The following is an 18,182-nucleotide window of genomic DNA, read 5'->3' as shown; positions in this document are numbered from 1 at the left end:
AGACTAATTTCAGCCATGGCAGATGTTATTCCTCACCACGCAAAAGGTCCTGTGCATCATTTGCATTGTAATTGGAGACCTTCACAGGTTTTTCCATTTCATAAGCTATGAATTTTGAATAGTTATACCCTAAACATTGTGTATTTCTAATGATATTTATGACTCAGCTCAGAGACCAAAGAGACCTGCAAAAGGTCAGTTCATGAGAAATTGAAAGCATTTCCCAGGAGATGTTCCACCCATTGCCAACTTCTGCTAAATCCTGCTAAAAAAACCCAAGTAATTTATTACTTCAGCTCACTGCTGGAGTGTAACCTACGGCACAGAATTCATGTGAATCAGAGAGGGGACAGAGGAGGAGATGTTCAACTGCTGAGTGAGGTTTCCTGAGGGTTGCAACCTAAAATTTATGTACCAGAATCAAACAACATAAACAGAAAGCTGCCTGGTGCTACACTGGGTATAAAATGACAATTAAATTGTATTTTATCATGTAAGTTATGTGTATGTCTGTGTGTACAGGGTCTGTGAGCACAATGTAAGAACTGGTGAGATTTTTTACAGCTCTCTGAAGTCTGAAAAGGCAGCACATCGTTCTCGAGGCAGCTCTGAACCACCGTCCTCTGCTTGCTCCTGTTCATCAGTTGCGCCTCGCAAGGCTTGCACGGTGTTTTAATCTTTGTGCTCACCCTATGCAAAGGGTTAAATTTCATTTGTAGGAATAAACGGCCGTAGTCAAAAATCAGTCGTTAAATCTTCCTTCTGACAAAGGCTGCAATCTTGCAAGGAATGGAGCCACAAAGCAACGTGCCCGTAAGTGCAGGCAGTTACTGGGAGGATGCAAAGCCTCTTGCTGCAGGCGAAGGGAGAGTGCCCACGGGCTTTGCTGGCACTTTGCAGGACTGAGGTCAGTGGCAGAGCAGCTCTTGCTACAAGTGCGGAAACAGCACGCAGAGGGCAGGATCAGGCCCTTCGTTCTCCTCTTGTCTCACGTTTGGCTGTATTAGGGGTTTTCTCTTTCGACAGCATAAGCCCAGGCAAATGCATGGCTGGTTTGGAGAGGTGTGGAGCCTACAGGAGACGCGTACTGTATATAAACAGTTTAATCCCAGGGGTTCATAGTGGTATTTATTTTGGGAGACAGACCCTTGTATCTGCAGGGGGTATTGTTCTTACCTTGAACCCTGGCATTCCTGGGGGACCTGGAGGACCCGGAGGGCACAGAGCTGGGCACTGCAAGAAAGAGAAACGCTCTTGGGTTTATCAAGTACACGCAGTGCATCCAGGGAAGCTGGTTTCATTACTAGGGAGAGGAGAAAAGGTCATGTGGGTTTTGGAGAAAAGGTCATGTGGGTTTTGGCTCTAAACCCACTAAATCTAATTCATTCATAGCATAATGTATTCACTGGCATTTCCCTATGGCAGGAGGTCCTAAACAGGTCCTCAGGCCCCCAGTAACCCACAAAATAATGCTCCATGAATGGTCTGCTTCACTTTGAGCATGCCTGCATGGACTGTGAAAAATTCTGAAGGCTGACAGTGGTCCACAGTCCAAAATAGCGGAGAACCACAGTTCCCTAGTGAAGCTGGATGGGTATCTTGTAAGTCATTAGGAACGTATTTAATTCTATGCATTCATTGTCCTCTATTGACTTCCATTAGACAATTCACCTAACTGAAACAAGGACAAGCATTAGAGTTTATCAGAAGGGGACCTGTAAAAAATTAACCCAAATACCAATAAGCTGGTATCTGCAGATGTCTAGGGGTGGGCGAGCCCCTGGTGGCAACTCTGGTTTGACTGGGAACAAATCAGAACATGCATGGAAATTTAATGGGGCCTAAAAGGCCATACTCTAAAAACTATGAATAGGGAACGAGATTTTCTTCTGCAGCTTTTCTTTCATTTGTTTGGTTTTTTTCCTTTTAATAAAACCTCAGGCTACACCTCTGTAGCAGGAATTTAATTTTCTAGTATATTCCACAGGGTAACTTAAATTAAAATTGCAGAAATAGCATCATTTTCTATTAACTTCCATGTGACTTGCCATAAGGCAGTCTAAACTGACTCTGAGCTTTTTTGGGGCATGCCAATTAGAAAACCAAAGATGCTGTCACAACAACAGCTGCGAAATCTGGAAATGTCACTTCCATCGTTCATGGACTTAACGCTCCTTTCATTCCCTTGAAAGAAAGGAATCAAGACTTTCTCATAAGGAAGGAAGTCTAAACAAAGCATATGCCCACAGGAACCTGGTGCCACCATCCATGGAAATAAACAGTGCAACACGCACGACCTTTTCTCTTGCAAAGCAGGATTGGAAACAGATGCATGAAAAGCTGTTGTCATTTACCAAATGCTGAAGTTATTTTGTAAATGAAGAATGTATGCAAAACCTGCGTTTTGGAAGGCAAACTGGAAAGCAAAGATCAAGGGAAAAAAAAAATCAGCACTAGCATATCTACCTCCTTGAAAGAACATTTCAGTCTCGTAAATACGCACGCACCACTTACGCATCCTGCAGTACGGCAGTTTAGACCCACGTCTGCAGGTCTGAACAGTGCAAGTCACATCAAGGATTAAACCAAAAAATATTTTCATGCTACGTAAAGAAAAACCTACCTGAAGGTCCCCACCGCCATCGGGAAGGGTGCCTGGAAGACCCTGCAATTCATGAAACGCGGTCTTTTAAATACATCAAGACAAACACCAGGAGGAAATCCAGTTTCTAGAAAACGCACTTTACAGACCCAGCTCGGCTGGATCAGCAGGAGGCAGATACCTGGCCCCACAGCATAAAATGCAGCCCCTGAACCCAGAGCGTTACGAGTAGCACCAGTCCTCAAAACAGACATGTCAGGGGTGTAATTATCTTCTGGAGATGCATAGATGAGCTTGGGGAAGAGCCTTGAGCCTTAGGAGAAGGCAGCAGCAATTTGAGAAGAGCGGCTGTGCCTGGCCCTCCTTTGGGCCAGGGAAGTTCCTTGGGAAAGACCTCCCTATCCCTCCAACCCTGCAGAGATACCGCAGCAAACCCAAAACAGGGACTTGCTGGTTTCAAGCCCCCCTCGCTAGCTCTACAAGAACACATCGTGATCCAAGCAGCCATAAACCCTGAGAGAACAGAAAGCCCGCCCTGCGATCCGTCTATGCCGTAAAGCCTGGATGCCATTGGGTTCCTCCACCCACCCACCCAGCACAGACAATAAACAGGAGATAATCAACACGCCAAAGTGCAGCCAGTGAAAAGTCACCGCTCTCCTTGGGGCACGGTGTTTACGGCGTGCTGAAACTTAGCCTGGAAAAGGAGCGCTCGAGGCAATGGCAGCAAATAAAACGCGCACATTCTGGCAGAGAGAAGAAAATTCTGGAGTCCCCATGGGAATTTTCTCACGTTTATTTGCAAGTCTCAACTTACGGGAGGTCCGGGTGGTCCAGGAGGCCCTGGGAATCCTGGCAGACCAAAAGGTCCCTAAAAAGAGTGAAAAATAGTAAGAATTCCCCTTCTTAATAATTTAAATGAAAATGAAAAGGGAGGGAAAGGGTGGCTACCAAATACCACTACATATTTGTGAATGTGGGGCAAGATATCTCTAATGGGACTAAACTGCAGCCTTCCTTTCTGCAGAGGCTTCTATGACTGCAAAGAGAAGAGCAGATGCATATGGAAGTACAGGGATTAGGACAGAAGAACGTATGCCTGCACCCGCATCCCTGCTTCCACTGGCTCTGTACCTCTCCAGTGGAGCTGTGGGCACCCAAAAATGATGGTATGCTTCTGCAGAATGGGCTCCCTCACATCAGACCCACTCTGTGCAGTAGCTTCTTTTGAGGACGCTGAAAGTACATGCCAGCTGGTAACTATTCTCTGTTCTCATGACATTGGCTGCTCTTTTGTCCTTACTCACAGTTGGTAAAGGAAGATACGGCTGCAAGCAGTTGCACATCTTTGGCATTGCACTGGTTGACTGGGGTGACCCTACACAAGCTGATACAAGGAATAACATTGCCCGTGGGCATTTGCAGAGCTTGTAGCGTCTTGTGCATCACGTTTCCAGAATGGGGTAAGAGACCAGAAATGAACCTCATTCTTCTGTGGTTGTGGCACGTTCAGTAAATGGGGATCAAACAGTAGGAGAAACTCACAGGAGGACCTCGAAATCCATTTCCACCTGGGAGCCCACTGGGTCCTGGAGGCCCCTGTTGAACAGAGAGAAGATCCTTACACCCGTGGCAACCTCATATAGCCGCCAAAGCCCGGGGCAGACAAACAGTCTGGCTGTACTCATTTGTCTAACCCCTCCGAGGAGCCCAATCGTGCACCCAGACAATCAGTTTATCAATGCACGTCTTTCTTTTTGCTCCACCTTCCCACGGAGCATATTCTTGTCATCATCGCATGTTGCCAACATCTGCGTCCCCTCTGACACAGAGCAAGCTCCGAGATGCTCCAGGAAACCACCGAGCAGAAGCTGTCCCAGAATGGGTCACTTCCAGTGACTAGAAAGCTGCTGTGCCTTGAATTTACACCACTGCCAGCTTCCCTGGGGGTAAGGTAAGGATAAAAAACCCACAACAAGGCTGCCAACCTGCAGGACTCCACATCCCTTTGCCCGGCACAGGAGAGGGACCCAAGGCCTGGGGTGGGTTTGTAACACTCAAGGTATCCAATAAAGCTAATATAATAATTTAAACCTCTTTTTTGAAAAAGAGCCTCATTACTTACCGGAGGTCCTGGTAGTCCTTTGCCCTGGAAACAACATTTAAAACAGTAAAAGATCACTTAGAAACTGAACATACAGGAAAAAAAACAAACCTCAGAAAATGCTGCTTAATTTTTTTTTTCTTTTAAATTTCCTTAGCACTCCCCTGTCCCCAGTTATTGTAATTTGCAATCAGAGCAGAGCTGGAGTCTTAATCAATCCTTTTGTTGCCTCTAATAATTTGTATTCCCTTTACATCGCTGTTACCTACGAGACATCTCTAAGTAAAGCCACATACAGTGGCGTGATAGTGGGACACAGACATTTATGAAGACAACATTCTAGTTTATCTACTTTTCCTTTTTTTTTCCTTTTCATTTTTATTAGACATTACCTAACATCTAATAATTTTGATAGCATTTGATATGCTAGTCTTTATCCCAAGCTGGCTTGCTTTTAACATCTCAGAGACTAAGAATAGGCTCTGTGTTACCAGAGCAGGTCACGCATACATATTTAAACACTTCAAACAATATTTTCACTCAGTCAGGCTTTGATCCCTTTGTTTGGGATACAAGGCTTCCCGTCTTGTCTTGGTGATGGTTTTGGCATAATATTACACACCATCTTTACATATGCAGGTCTAGGAGGTACTTACAGCTGGTCCAGGTGGCCCGGCAGGTCCTAATGCACCCTACAGGAATAAAACAGAGTGCAAATTAGCAGGGATAAACCAGAAACCTCCATATGGGTAGACACCAATGCCTGCCCTCCTCGACACCAATCTTTGCTTGAAAACTCCAGCGGTGTCGTACAGAAACAGCACGCAACTGGAGATGCTCAGCTGAATTCACAAATATAAGGACAGAAACTTATGGATAATGACTCTGTCACTCCTGATTAATTACTTGATTAAAGAATGTTTTAAGATACTGGTGATGGATGTTCAGTACTGGCCCCAGTGACTTTCTTCACCATTTGCTGGTCAAGAGAGAGTAGAGACTAAAACATGTAAACAGACACTTCTGCAAGTCCCAGCTGGCCTCAGATTAGTCTCCACGAATATCTAAACGTTCATAAATTGAACGGCATCCATTTGAATATTCTCATTCATAATACGTTCATATTGTAGATCCAGTGACTAAATTATCTGAAATTATTTATAAGATTTGGATTCGTTCTAGTGAGTTTTCTTGATTCATACATTTTCCCTTCAAGCAAAGACAAAGATTTGGCAGCTTCTGCCTCTTCGCTAGCGTTCCTTGGCAAATCCCCAAACTCCTTTTCCCAATTTGCATTCTTACTCTTAAGCTTGACTAGAGTTTGGTGATCTTATGTCTTAGATTAGAATTAAGTAATTCTTGAAGTTGTTAGGTTCCTGCTTAACTAAAGCTAGCAAGACAGACAGACCGACCTTCTTAATCCCTTTGTTGCGTTGCAAAGATGCCAACACTGGCCAGCAGACTGTAAAATGAATTATAGGTAGTAATTCTGAATCAGAAAGTAAATGGAAATATAAAAATGAACAACAAAAACCAGTGCAGTGGTTTGACCTTGGCCAGCGGCTGTTAAGGTATCTCCAAGAGATAACGGGTGTGCGTTGCCGCCTGATGCTCTCGGGTCCGAGAGCCTCCTCTGAAAACAGCTGTTGCTGCGACGGGGAAAGGAAAAGCAGAGGCAGGCAGCTGATGAGATCAGAGCGATTTTGTCTCTCCTTTTAAAAAGCAAAACAAAAGGAAAGGGGGAAAAAAAAAAAAAAAAGAAGTGGTGGAGGTGCAGAAATGCCAGTGTCATTTGAGGTGAACGATAAATAAGGTAATAGTTTGCTCAGCAGCACCGACGCAGCCCTCGCTGGGTTTCTCTAAGCTGTGCTGACACGGGGGAGCTGCGGAAGAGCCGCGTTGTTCTCAAGGCCCTGCTGCAGACAGCTTTTGATTGCATTTGTATTGTTGTTGGCTGATGTTGCTCTCTGATAAAGGCAGAACTTAAAACAGTAAGAAGGTGACAGACCTAAACACAGAACAAACCACGTTGTCATTTATGGACTGCGTTAAACCAGTGCCAGCAAACCCCTCACCTCCTTGCACAGGGGACAAAGAGCAATTACAGCACAAGGCTTCCTCAGCCTCTCGCCAGCCCGACTGCTCAAACCTGATTTCCAGAAGTTCTCAAAATGCTGCACCGAAACATCTTGAGAATGATGTTCTGAGCTGGAATTAAATGGTATCTACCCCTGGGACCAGGAGAACAAGGCAGATGGGCAGACCTGGAAAATATCCCGACACGCTGCTGCTTAGCGTGATCCCAGGGACGACTCCAGCCCTTTCCTAATGTTCTGCACACCAAATGAGATTAGAAATATTTTCCCTTGTTAAGCTTAAGCAGAAAGATACGGAGGACCCAAGGCCTCATTAAGAGGAGTCTTGTGAGGAGAGGACCGTAATCCAATAAAAATCAACTCTGCTGCAAATGTCAGCTCGTCCGACACGAGTGCACTTCTCTTACTGCGGGTTATTCTGCTTTTCTTCCAGTCACTTTTATCTTTAGGCTGAAGTCCTTACAACCACTGATGGTTGTGAGGAACAAGCTGGGATCTCCTCCTGTAAAGAAAACACTGAATTCCTGGCACCTACTGACTTGCACCCTAATCCTGCCCCCACTGAAACCAGCCGCATAGCCCCTTTCTGCTTCGGCCGACGTGCCAAAGGTCGGCAGAGTACCCAAAGTGCCAAGCGTTGGCACTTTACTCTCCTTAATTTTGATATTTTTGAGGGTGTAAGGTGCAGCACGCAGCAGTGAACATTGCTGGTACGGTAAAAGATCATCAAGTCCCTGAGCAAGCTGATGTGACTCCATTAAGTTCAAAGGAGAGACTCTAATTTACACCTCGATTTTAATAACATCGTCTGACTCAACTCATTCTCCTGGTAACAATGTTCTTCCTCTTTTGATTAGAAAACAATCTCACCATAATTTTTCACTTTCAAGTAATACACTTTATGAATATACAACTACGGAGCATAGGAAATACTTGATTAATATGACATTGATAAATAAATAGGAATAATTATGTTTTTCTTGTTGCTTATAGTGTAAAGCACCGAACTTCAAAATGGCCTTTGAAAACTTTCCAGTGAAGGACACCAGTATCTAGCACTGAGGTCAGAACCCAGCTCGTTCCTGGCTAAAAATAAAGCATTTTTTTAATTGAAAAAACAAGTCGGCTTGATCTAATCAGTCCGTAAGCAGAACCACGAGAAAAGCTAATGGATGCTGATAGCGATGGGAGTATTTAAGATAAAAACCATTTTGGTATGCTGCCTTCACAATACTCCATCCCTGCTCAGACATAAATCACTGTTGGACTGATGAAGCGTGGCATATAGAGGAAAACAAATGTTTAGCAATAATGTGTTACTAAAAACTGTCTTCCATGAGCCCACTTCCATATGCTAAACACCTTCGCTCTCAGACACCCCAGTTCAGAAAAACATGCTTGTTCAGCAGAAGTCATAGTGTTAAGCATGAATTCAACCCCACGACAGTAAGTAGACACCTGCTTATTTCAGTGATTCCTGGGAGACTGAAATATGTTCTTAAAGTTGGGCAGAAGAAGGAAAGTCAGGATAGCAATGCTGTCCTTTTAGAGTGCTAGAGATTTACAGTTTTTTCTTTTTCCAGGCTTTTATTAGACCAATTAAAACAATTTTCCAGATGGACCACTGACCTTGAAAAGCTCCCATAAATGACAACAGGTCCCAAGTTTGCCCCACGCTGACAGCTTGAGTTACGAGACATGGGAAAGCACGTCAAATCAGAGCACGTAGTTACGGTAACTGTGCTAAACCAGCGTTTGTGTGCTTCTGCTGAACAGCTGAAGAGGAAGTTCTTGTGCCCAGAGATTCGTCTGCTCCATTACTCTGCAAACTAGGAGCTTGTGTGCTCAAGTGGGCATGGGCAAATACTACCACCGAACACGAAACAGGGGCACAAAACTGCTCACAGTCTTCTGTGTGTGGTCCTGAACTTTTCTATTTCAAAAATGAGGGCTCAGTTCCCAGAAGGTGCTGGACTCTTGCCACAGACTGACGGAGAGCGGTCAGGATTTTGCAGCCCTGGATCTCTGGGGAGAAAGATGGGCACGAGGAAAAGCAAAAGGAGATGGTTTTTAGTGCAGTGCCAATGGATGGAGGCTTGGAGCTGTGACCAAGATGCTTGGGACCTGCCACTCAACTTTCCCAGTGGCCAAGCAACCTTTGCCTCGCACATGGGAAAGGAAGAAAAGCGTATCAAAGATACATGGCTCTATCACTCATCCCGTTAACTAAATGAGACAACTCAGAGTTTTGAGCTTTAGGTAACTCCTTGGGGCAACAAATGGATTATTGAGATATATTGAACCTTTTTTAACCTCTGCACGCTGTGATGTGTGTTCAGCCCATCACTGTAACCCCAAGTTCAGGAGACCAATAAACCAGCTGTGGATGTAAGTCTTATCTTCCCATGCTGGGAGACAGGAAAATAGCCATGCTGGATGAAAATCTGTGCTGAATGGCTCATTCATGTTTAGTTCTTAATGCCCTAAGGAGGCCTAAGTGCCTTTCCGGCCCATTGTCGATGATCTGAAGGACATCTGTAACATCTCAGGCAGTCATTTCTCTATCCCTGTGGTGCCCCGTAGCAGAGCTGTAATATGCAGGAAGCAAGAAAAAACTCTTATTTCTTGCTACGCTGGCTGGGGAAGTCTATGCCAAAGCAACTAATAATGGGCAGCCATATGGACAGCCCCAGAATTAACAAAAGGCAAAAGTTTAAACAGTTAATACACAGTAGCAGTAAGTATAAACATAACAGAGCTGCGTACTCCGACTGCAAATAAAGGCCAAAATAGCTTCACTTTGATAGACTTAATTACAAAGTTTATCGACTGCTTCAAGAAACTTTTTAGATACTTGAAATATCACCAGAGCTGTTCCGCACTGGTACTCCCACCGCTGAGGCTATCCAAGCTCATTCAAAGCCCTGTGAAAGAAAGATGGATCTCATGCCCTGCCTAATGAAAAGCCATCTGGAGCTTCATTTCCAGTGTCCAAGTATTCTGCAAGGGTTTACAGATAAATAAGCCATCGTAATCAACACTCGAATGTCACCAATTTACAAAGGAATGAGAAATCATCAATACAATCAGTGACAATGTTCATTTAAAGGCACTTAGGATCTAATGTGGTACTCACACGGTCTCCTGGAGGCCCATTTGGGCCAGGTGGGCCATCGGTTCCTGTTAAACCCTGTAAAAAAAAAAAAAAGATAGATACATAAGTATGAAAACAGAGAAATACAGTAATAAGAGCTATATGGAAGTCCCTGTCACTGTCACCAACACAAATCATCTGGGTGCCAAGCTCTCCGGAAAGCCTAACCATTTTATTTCTCTCTGTAATTACTCACAAAGGAAAGGATCAGAAGAAAATTATCAGTACTGTTCCCTGGGCATTGTACGTGCGGATGAACACCACCAAGTAGTCTTGTCACTGGTGTTTACCGAGTTGCAGCTTAGCTGTGGAAGCTGACTGTAAGCTTCCTCTCGCCTGATGCAGAAGCAAACGTGCTGGCTGAAGCCTTACCCACGCTCAGCTACCGTGGCAGTAAGCTGGTGAGCTGGGAACGCTTGGCTGCGTGCAGTCACCCGTCCAGAGCTGTAGGGCAAATCCCAGGCCAGTGACCAACAAGCCTCAGCTATGAAGTGTGCCTGGATTTCTGAATTGAGGCTCAGTGGGTTTGCTCCAGAAATGTCAACTGATGCTCGTATTTCTGCAGACTTGCCCAGCGTGCCTCTGAAGAACCGCAATATTTCATTGGAAGAGTGCCATCCTATCAGTTACGCATCTCAAGATTGTTCTGATACTCCTTAATTCAATCAAGAGATGCTTTCGACTCTTTAAAATTTCTCCTGATATGCAAGACGTGTATGTAGATCCAGGACCCACTTTGCTTCTCCAGTAGACACAGAGAAAGTTGATGAGACACTTAGGGAAAACACCCATGCCTATGAAGTATTTAGAAGATCTAAGAGAAAAATGACAAAATACTCACATCCACTCCAGGAAGGCCAGGTAATCCGGCTTCACCAGCTGCTCCAGGCTTCCCTGGTGCACCTTTTGGACCCTAAATCAGAAAAACAGGCAATTGTTTTTAACATAATAACAAGAGAAAGGTGGTGTGTGTTGATACGGGCTACAAGATGGAAGTTCATTTGTTGATGTGTTTAGTTTACACCATGCAACGTGGAAGAATTCCTGCAGAGAGATGAAACTTTCCAGGAATCCATATCCAAATCCTAAATTCATTTGTGCTTTGGCTCAGTTCCACATACAGTCACTCATAAGCTGTTCCTAGTAGAGGGGTAGAAAGGGATGGCGTAAGTGGCCCAAAGCAAAGAGCTGTGCCACCTGGTACAATTTTGAGCATGCCTTGGCAGACTGAGGAGCTGAAGCAGACTCAGACCAATGCCAAAAATAACCACGCATGTATGGCTTGGTGCCAGTTTATGCACATCCTCTGCTAGCAAGGAAGCAGGAGAATGTGTTTGTCCCCAGGACCAGTGCTGAGCATCTCCACTCCTGTATGCCCCTTACGGAAATTCTGCTGCAGATCAAGAGGAAAGTGAGCCAGTGAGTCCTAGCTCTTGCACCGTGTCCCCCTCAAAAGGATGAGCAAGTCAACGTCAACCAGAAAATACTTACCGGTGGACCTGGCAAACCAGGAGGGCCCGGCTCTCCCTAAATTAAAGAGAAAAGACGTCAGTGTTAGTGCAGAACCTCTTTCTGTTGACTTTTTACAATGGTGTTCTCAATTGCCCTACCGCTCAAGTCTCCTTTCATGCCCACTCCAACATTTACCGTGCTCAGTCTTACGAAGCTGATGCTCTAGATCCTGCTACCCCCTAAAGCAGGATGAACTTGGATAGCCTTTTCCACATCTACAATAGCAGATTTGGTGAAACCCACATCCTCAGCCTCCCAGAGAGAACCAGTGCTCCTGAACGGTGCCCAGCACCTCTAACTTTTTCCAGATACTACTTAGAAATTATTTGCACTTGGGCTTGTCTGACGGTGGGGCAGAGAGGAAGCCAGATGGCTACCAAGGCTTTCAAACATCTTCCTGATGAAACAGAGGGATACAGTGATATGCCTCTGGTATCCAGGACACAGTGTGAAACTGTGGTACTACCAGGAGTTGGGGACTATCAGAAAGTGAAGAATGAACAAACTGTCTACAATGATTTTCTTCCCAACTAAATTTGACAGGAAAAGCAAATGAACAAAGCCGCCAGCTGATTTCCACCTAATCCAATTGTACAATCTGCATTAAACCAAATTTTTATAAAATATTTCAAAAGCGCTCATTTTTTCCTATCCTAAGGGAAAGCAACTTTTAAGAACAGCATTAGAGGTGCTTGGGAGACAATATTTAAGAAGTCTTTGAATCACCCCTTCTAGCTCAGCCAACTGTAACGTCATTCAGGAGCCTGCGTGGACCCCAGACAACAAGATATTTGTGTTTTATTGTTAGCCCCTGAAAGAGGCAATCATTTGTGAATAGCAGGAGCTTGACTGGAGCTTGGTTTCCCATCTCATCCCACAGAAAATCACTTTGTGTCCCAGTTCCAGATGTCTGGATGGTACCCTCCCCTCCCGGCTTTAGGATGAGTGCACTAAATATTGTGAGAGGCTCGGGTATGGTGGGCGAGCAGAGGGGAAGGGGCATGTTGATACCCTGGAAGAAGAAAATCTATATGGAAAAAGGGTGGTTATTAATAGAGCAAGGCTAGAAATAACACCATCCCCACCGTGGGCTTGATAATTAGGAGTTAGAAGGCAGTAAGCAAAGTTGTGGAATTTATAGCGTGTTTCTATATTTACTGTGTCGGCAACTGTGAAGTCTGTGGGCAAATCTCTCAAGACTGGCTGCCTTGATTCACTCAGGCAAGGATTTATATACTGCATTGGTGACCGATCAATGCACAGACCAGAGGGTCACTGAACAGAGGGATCTTTATGCTCTGCCTTGCTGAAGCAGCTCCTTTGCCCACAGATTTTCCGTAAATAGTTATCATTATCATAGGTGGGGAAGGTCCCCTGCCAAGGAAATGAAAGGAGCGGTTCTTTTGCAATGAATGGTTTGAAAAGGCAGCTAGAAATGGCAGTAGAGGTGGTTTACTCCCTCCTCCTCCATCACTTGAGATTACCAGCCCCTTGCATTTTTTCTTGCCTGTGCGATGGCAATCCGTACAGCAAGGTCACAGCACCAGCAAAGGCTGGCTGGGGCCATCTGAAACCTTGACCCTGCCATGGTGGACCCCTGCGGGACGCTGCGGGAGCACCAGAACTTCACTCAGCTGAATCAAAAGCCTAATCAGCGTTTATACCCCTAATGCCAGATCACTGGGAATTAGAGGCAAAGGCTGTCAGCAAAAGGAAAGGCTCTCCTGGTGCTACACAAGAGGGAAGGAAGTTTACTCTTTCTTAGCAAGTCAAGCCAGGAGACAAAAAGGGAGGGGGGGGGGAAGCTTGATTTTTGAAAAGTGACACTTGCTTATTAGCAATTTGGGGAATTACATCCCCAGAAATAATTCACAGGAACTTGTCGCTAATTCTTTCAATCATAACATGCTGTTTCTATTCTTGGGAGGGAAAGATTTTGCTTGTTACCGAGTATGAAATGTGAAGCCTGTTAAAGGCTATAATTATAAAATATTTCAGAGGGACTTAATGTTGCAGCTCCCACTGAAAGGCAGGAACAAAAGCAGGAGCTTCTAGAAGTTGTGCTTATGGGGTTCATCCAAGGTTTGTTTGGAGATATTCTGAATAATTCAGCTGTATGTTATGCATCGCTCACTTCTCACGGCCGACGGTGAGGGACTGCTGAACACCTCGGCAGCACTCATCCAGCTCAAAGACCGTTCAGCGACTCTTCCCACAAAGCATTCATCCAAACCATCTGTGAAGACGACCCAGCTGGAGTGGCTTACAGAGTTCTGAAAACTTGCATAGATATGGTCCAGAAAAGTTCTGATTGCGCTTTAAAAGTCTCACCATTAAAGAAAAGAAATAAAAGAATGGTTTCATTCTTTGCACTGGTAGAATTGACACTACCACTCAGGCTCCTCACGATCCTCTCCGTGCAGCACTATGCAAACGCGGAGCAGGGCTGACTTTATATGCTGTAATTTTTTGGAGGGTACTGCCAGAAAAATGGTAGCCCTTAAACTGGGAGGCTTCATGTCTGTGCTCAACACTAGCCACAGCTCTGCATCTCTTCTCCTATGCAATTCCTTAAAGGACTAAATGTCCTGTTGAATAGCGGAAGCCATCCCGGAGCCTGTCTCTGAACAGCGGGACCATCTCACATGAACAGGGCACCTGAAAACCTATATCCATAGCAGGGACGTGGATCAAGTCTGTTCAAATGAGAGATTATTCCTGCGTAGCCAAAACTCCAGACTCAAGCTGGGACTGCAAGACTTAGCACCTTAAATACTTTACTCAGCCATTTGATTTATTAGGACTAAGTTCTTCATATTAATTAGCTGTTGTTATTTGGTCCTGTCCCACAGGGAGCCTTCCGAAGCTTTTAGCAGTGGATAAAAGGGCGCAGGTTCACGTGACCAGCATCTCCCCAGGCTCCTGTTTCCAAGAGCAATCCAAAGTGATGGTGGTGCTCTTCCAGAATTAAGGTGTAAAATATCCTGTAGAGAGCAGGAATTGAACGACACAATTACAGGGATTTGTTTCTGACTGCCTATACGCAGAAGTTGGTTACGATCTGAAGTCTGAAGGGCTTCAACCCTCCCAAATTCTTCTTTTTCAGTCTGTACAGAAATGCAGCCACCCTTTCCTGAAGCCCGCTGGCCACACGGATGTCCTGCTGCAGACTCACTGCTGCTAATGTGAACACGTGTCCTTTGCCTTCTTCCAGGGTGTCCCTTTAAGCCTTTTATCACATCGTGAAAAACAGCAGAGAGAAACCATCGAGGTACCAGCTCTGAACTTTTCACGCTACAAAACCAGAGCAAGATTTTCAGTGAAACAGGCTCCGTTAGTCGAAAGGACACTAGAGGGACTAGCTGCAAATCAATGAGGTTCTCTCTTCAGACCAGCCTTGCTCACAGAGCCACTATGAAAGCTCACCACTGCACACAAAAAAGCTCCTTGTTCACCATATACCAGGGAACTCGTATATCTTTTTTAACCTTCTTATCCAAAAGAAAATGACCTGCATGGAATGAATAGATTTTTTCAAGGTTGCTTAAAGCCCCAATTCCAATAAACTTACTTCAGACAAGCTTTCAAAAACCCTGCCCTATGCCATAAGCAGCTTAGAGACACAAGCGCTACTCAAACTGAATATTGAAGCAGGAATCCGGCCTTTTGCATTTGATGTGGTCTTGTTGAAGGTCCATCTGATGCTCTTTTTATCCACTGTCAACTACAGGACACAATTCAGTCCTTATCCAACAGATGCAGAAACAAAATTTTTCATTGCTATGGAAATATCAATTAAAAGTAATAGGACAAGTTTTTCTCCTCCAGTAAGTCCTGTGCTACGCAGTTTTCTACCTCCGCAGGAGATGTACGTATAAGGAACTGCTTGCTGAAATAAAGGTTGCCCATTTGATTTGCCTGTTGTGCCACTAAAGGCAACTCATGTCTGCCAACGCACGAGCCACATTCTGACCTCTCACATGCCAATCTAAGTTAGGGGTAGCCATACTGACAACGTTGAAATAAAACCAATATAAGTAAGAGCAGTGGCCAGCGCTGCGTATTTGAGTTTCTGGGGGCCTCTCTAGAAACATGGATTCTCTAAATTGTCACATAAACCTCCCCCTGAACTACGGAGCGTGCAGTGACCCTGGCAGACATCGTACCCATGCGCTCAACAGTATTACGTTCCCCCTCCTCCCGAGACACCAAAAGAGAAATATGCAGGCAGGGTCGTGAATCCCTGCGCGTACACTAGCTCTGTCCTGAACTCCCTCTTGAGACGGGATCGATCCTGCAAAGAACCTGAGGCCACTCAGAACCTCCGCTCGCTGTTCTGACTCTTGCAGAATGAGGTCTTTTGCGAGTAGACTGGTTCTCCAGGTCCATCCACCTCTGAAGGATGGCCCAAAGGCTGGGGCTCTGGAGAACAAGAGCAGCTTCTCTGCTCAGTTGGCCCTGTCTCTGCTCCACCCCTCGCCCTCCCTCGGCCGAGCCTGCCCTCTGCCGTGCGGCACTCACATCTATGCCGTCCTTGCCAGATGGTCCAGGGGGTCCTCGTGGTCCAGGAGGGCCTTGTGGTCCTACTCGCTGAAAAGATTGGGGGGAAGAGAGAGAGAGAAGACTTTATTTTTCCATCAGAAGAAACTTATGGGCTAAATCACAAAGCAATGGCCAAGTCCTACAGCTTAACCCTGAATCTGCACTACCCCTCCATCCCTCAGGGCCCCCCGCCATCCTGGGTGGACTCGGAGGAGCTCAGGACCGGTGCAAGGCTCTTTGGAAAACCCTTTGGATTGAGAACATCCTCAGGGCTCCCAGCTCATTTAACTGGTGGCTTATGCTGGGAATCAGAGCTGGTCGCTGGGCAGCAAATGGGTTTGGTTATATAGGAAATGGTTCTCACTGCCTACAGGCACGTTTCATTTTGGGCAGAGGAGGAAATGCAAAGTCCACGGAAAATAGGTGCCAAGTGCTTGGCATTAAAAATTAATTTATAGTCCCAGTCTGATGGGGCGATGGAAGAGCCAGGTGGACATTGCTGAAGTCAGAAGGAGAAAGGGAAAGTCTCCTCTCTGAGCAGGATGCCATTTGAAAATCTGGGATTTTGGAGGAGGTCTGAGGTGGGGGGAAGGAAAGAAAGGTCCAATAAATGACTTCTGTATGGAGAGGGCTCCAGAGAGCAACTTGCTGTAGCTTCGGCGAACAAAGGTTTCATTGTACAAGCAGCTCTGCTCGCAGCAGATGAGGGCAGCTCTGAATTCCCAAGCCAGACTGCAAAAATTCCTCACTAACACAGTGAAAAACCTCACTGAGGAGTTACTTCCCCAGGCAATAGTATGAACACCGTACAGGGAAGCTTAATATACCTTCGTGTCTGAAGCGAACAAAGGTTAACTATGCTATTTTATAAGTGTAAAATTTGAAAATTGATTGAGGGAAGAAATACGAAATTCTGATTCAGATGAAGACCCAGATCAGATCAGTCTCACTGGCAAGCTATTACTTCATTGGAAAAGAAAACGCTCTCTCTCACATCAACAGGTCTCCCCTTTCCCAAAGGCTTTCTCTCTCGTAACTGCATTCCTGAATAGAAAGACACCACTTTTACGGAAAGTATAAAGCAGCAGTTTCTACACACGAGGATAGGATCTAAAAGCCTACCTACGCAGGTACGAAGCCAGATGCGCTTGCTAGGCACCCTCTGTATAACAGCACAAGCAACACGCGTTTTTAATAAACTTTAGACTCTAATAACCTGCTTATTGCCACATTTCATCCTGCAGGTATAACATACACAGATCACCATCTTTTTCCCTTAAGGGCTTTTTTCCTGAGCATAAGACGTAAATGAGGCTTCTTACCTGCGCTGACGTTGTGGCTAGTAACTGACATAGGAAGAGAAGCCCAAGAGCGGAGGATCCAGCCATGGTGCCCAGGCTCTGCCTCTCTTCGTTCCTCCGGGGCAGCTAAACCCTTTCTCCTCCAGGGTCCAGCAGATCCCTCCTCCTCCTCCTGGATCTCAGCTTACATAGGAGAGACTCCTCGCCTCCAGATAAACCTGCGGCTCCAGCTGGAGGGGCAGAGCTCAGGAGCACAGGCAAGAGGGGCTGAGCTGGGAGGAGAGAGGAGGTTTTGGAAGGAGGTGGGAGAAGGAGGGGGAGCAGCAGTCAGGCAGGAAGAGAAGCTCTCATTCATGCCCCGCTGGGCAGCCCCAGCCTTGAGCAAACAGGGAGGGAGCCTAAGGAAGGGCCAGACTGCAGACACACCGCAGGAGCAAAATTCGGCTGCTCCAGCTGGAGATACAAAGATGTTCCTTAGGTCTCTCCCGGGCCACTTCTCAAAGCCCATCACCGCCTCAGTGCTGGACAGATAAAGAGCAACACAGAGTGAGAGTTATTCAGTGCCTGAGGCTACCTAACTTCACTAGAGAAATTAATATACCTGCAACGAGTGCAAGATGCACTACAGAGACATGCACTTACTGCTTTGCGAGATGGTTTATTAGCTCCGGAGGTGTATTCACATCTGGGTTGGTTTTTTTTTCAGGGAGATCTAAAGAATGCCAACTGATTTCTTGAGAAAGTGATGAATCCTACCAGAGAACAGATGATCGCAGACAGATACAAGAAAGTAGAAAAAAGGAGAAACATTCTCAGAGCCAGAAAAAAAAAAAAAAGGAAGAATTGCCATTGAAATACTTGCAAGGAAGGA

At 45.5% G+C, this 18,182-nt stretch overlaps 1 protein-coding gene across 1 annotated transcript in view; it reads right to left on the bottom strand.

Annotated features, from left to right (window-relative positions):
- COL9A3 (collagen type IX alpha 3 chain) overlaps window positions 1–17,714 on the bottom strand; it is a 40,055-nt gene extending 22,341 nt beyond the window's left edge. Inside the window, exons 1-11 of the mRNA XM_075517215.1 lie at window positions 17,333–17,714; window positions 15,990–16,058; window positions 11,448–11,483; window positions 10,798–10,869; window positions 9,939–9,992; window positions 5,363–5,398; window positions 4,728–4,751; window positions 4,148–4,201; window positions 3,420–3,473; window positions 2,624–2,665; window positions 1,177–1,233 (exon numbers count right to left, since the gene is read on the bottom strand). Coding sequence (XP_075373330.1) covers window positions 1,177–1,233; window positions 2,624–2,665; window positions 3,420–3,473; window positions 4,148–4,201; window positions 4,728–4,751; window positions 5,363–5,398; window positions 9,939–9,992; window positions 10,798–10,869; window positions 11,448–11,483; window positions 15,990–16,058; window positions 17,333–17,398 — 564 coding nt within the window. The 5' untranslated portion in view covers window positions 17,399–17,714. The remainder of the gene's footprint in view (window positions 1–1,176; window positions 1,234–2,623; window positions 2,666–3,419; window positions 3,474–4,147; window positions 4,202–4,727; window positions 4,752–5,362; window positions 5,399–9,938; window positions 9,993–10,797; window positions 10,870–11,447; window positions 11,484–15,989; window positions 16,059–17,332) is intronic.
- Between the last annotated feature and the right edge of the window lie 468 nt (window positions 17,715–18,182).

The sequence above is a fragment of the Mycteria americana genome, chromosome 14 (genome assembly GCF_035582795.1).
Source record: "Mycteria americana isolate JAX WOST 10 ecotype Jacksonville Zoo and Gardens chromosome 14, USCA_MyAme_1.0, whole genome shotgun sequence".
Taxonomy (NCBI): Eukaryota; Metazoa; Chordata; class Aves; order Ciconiiformes; family Ciconiidae; genus Mycteria; species Mycteria americana.
This window is presented reverse-complemented; position numbering and strand designations above follow the sequence as displayed.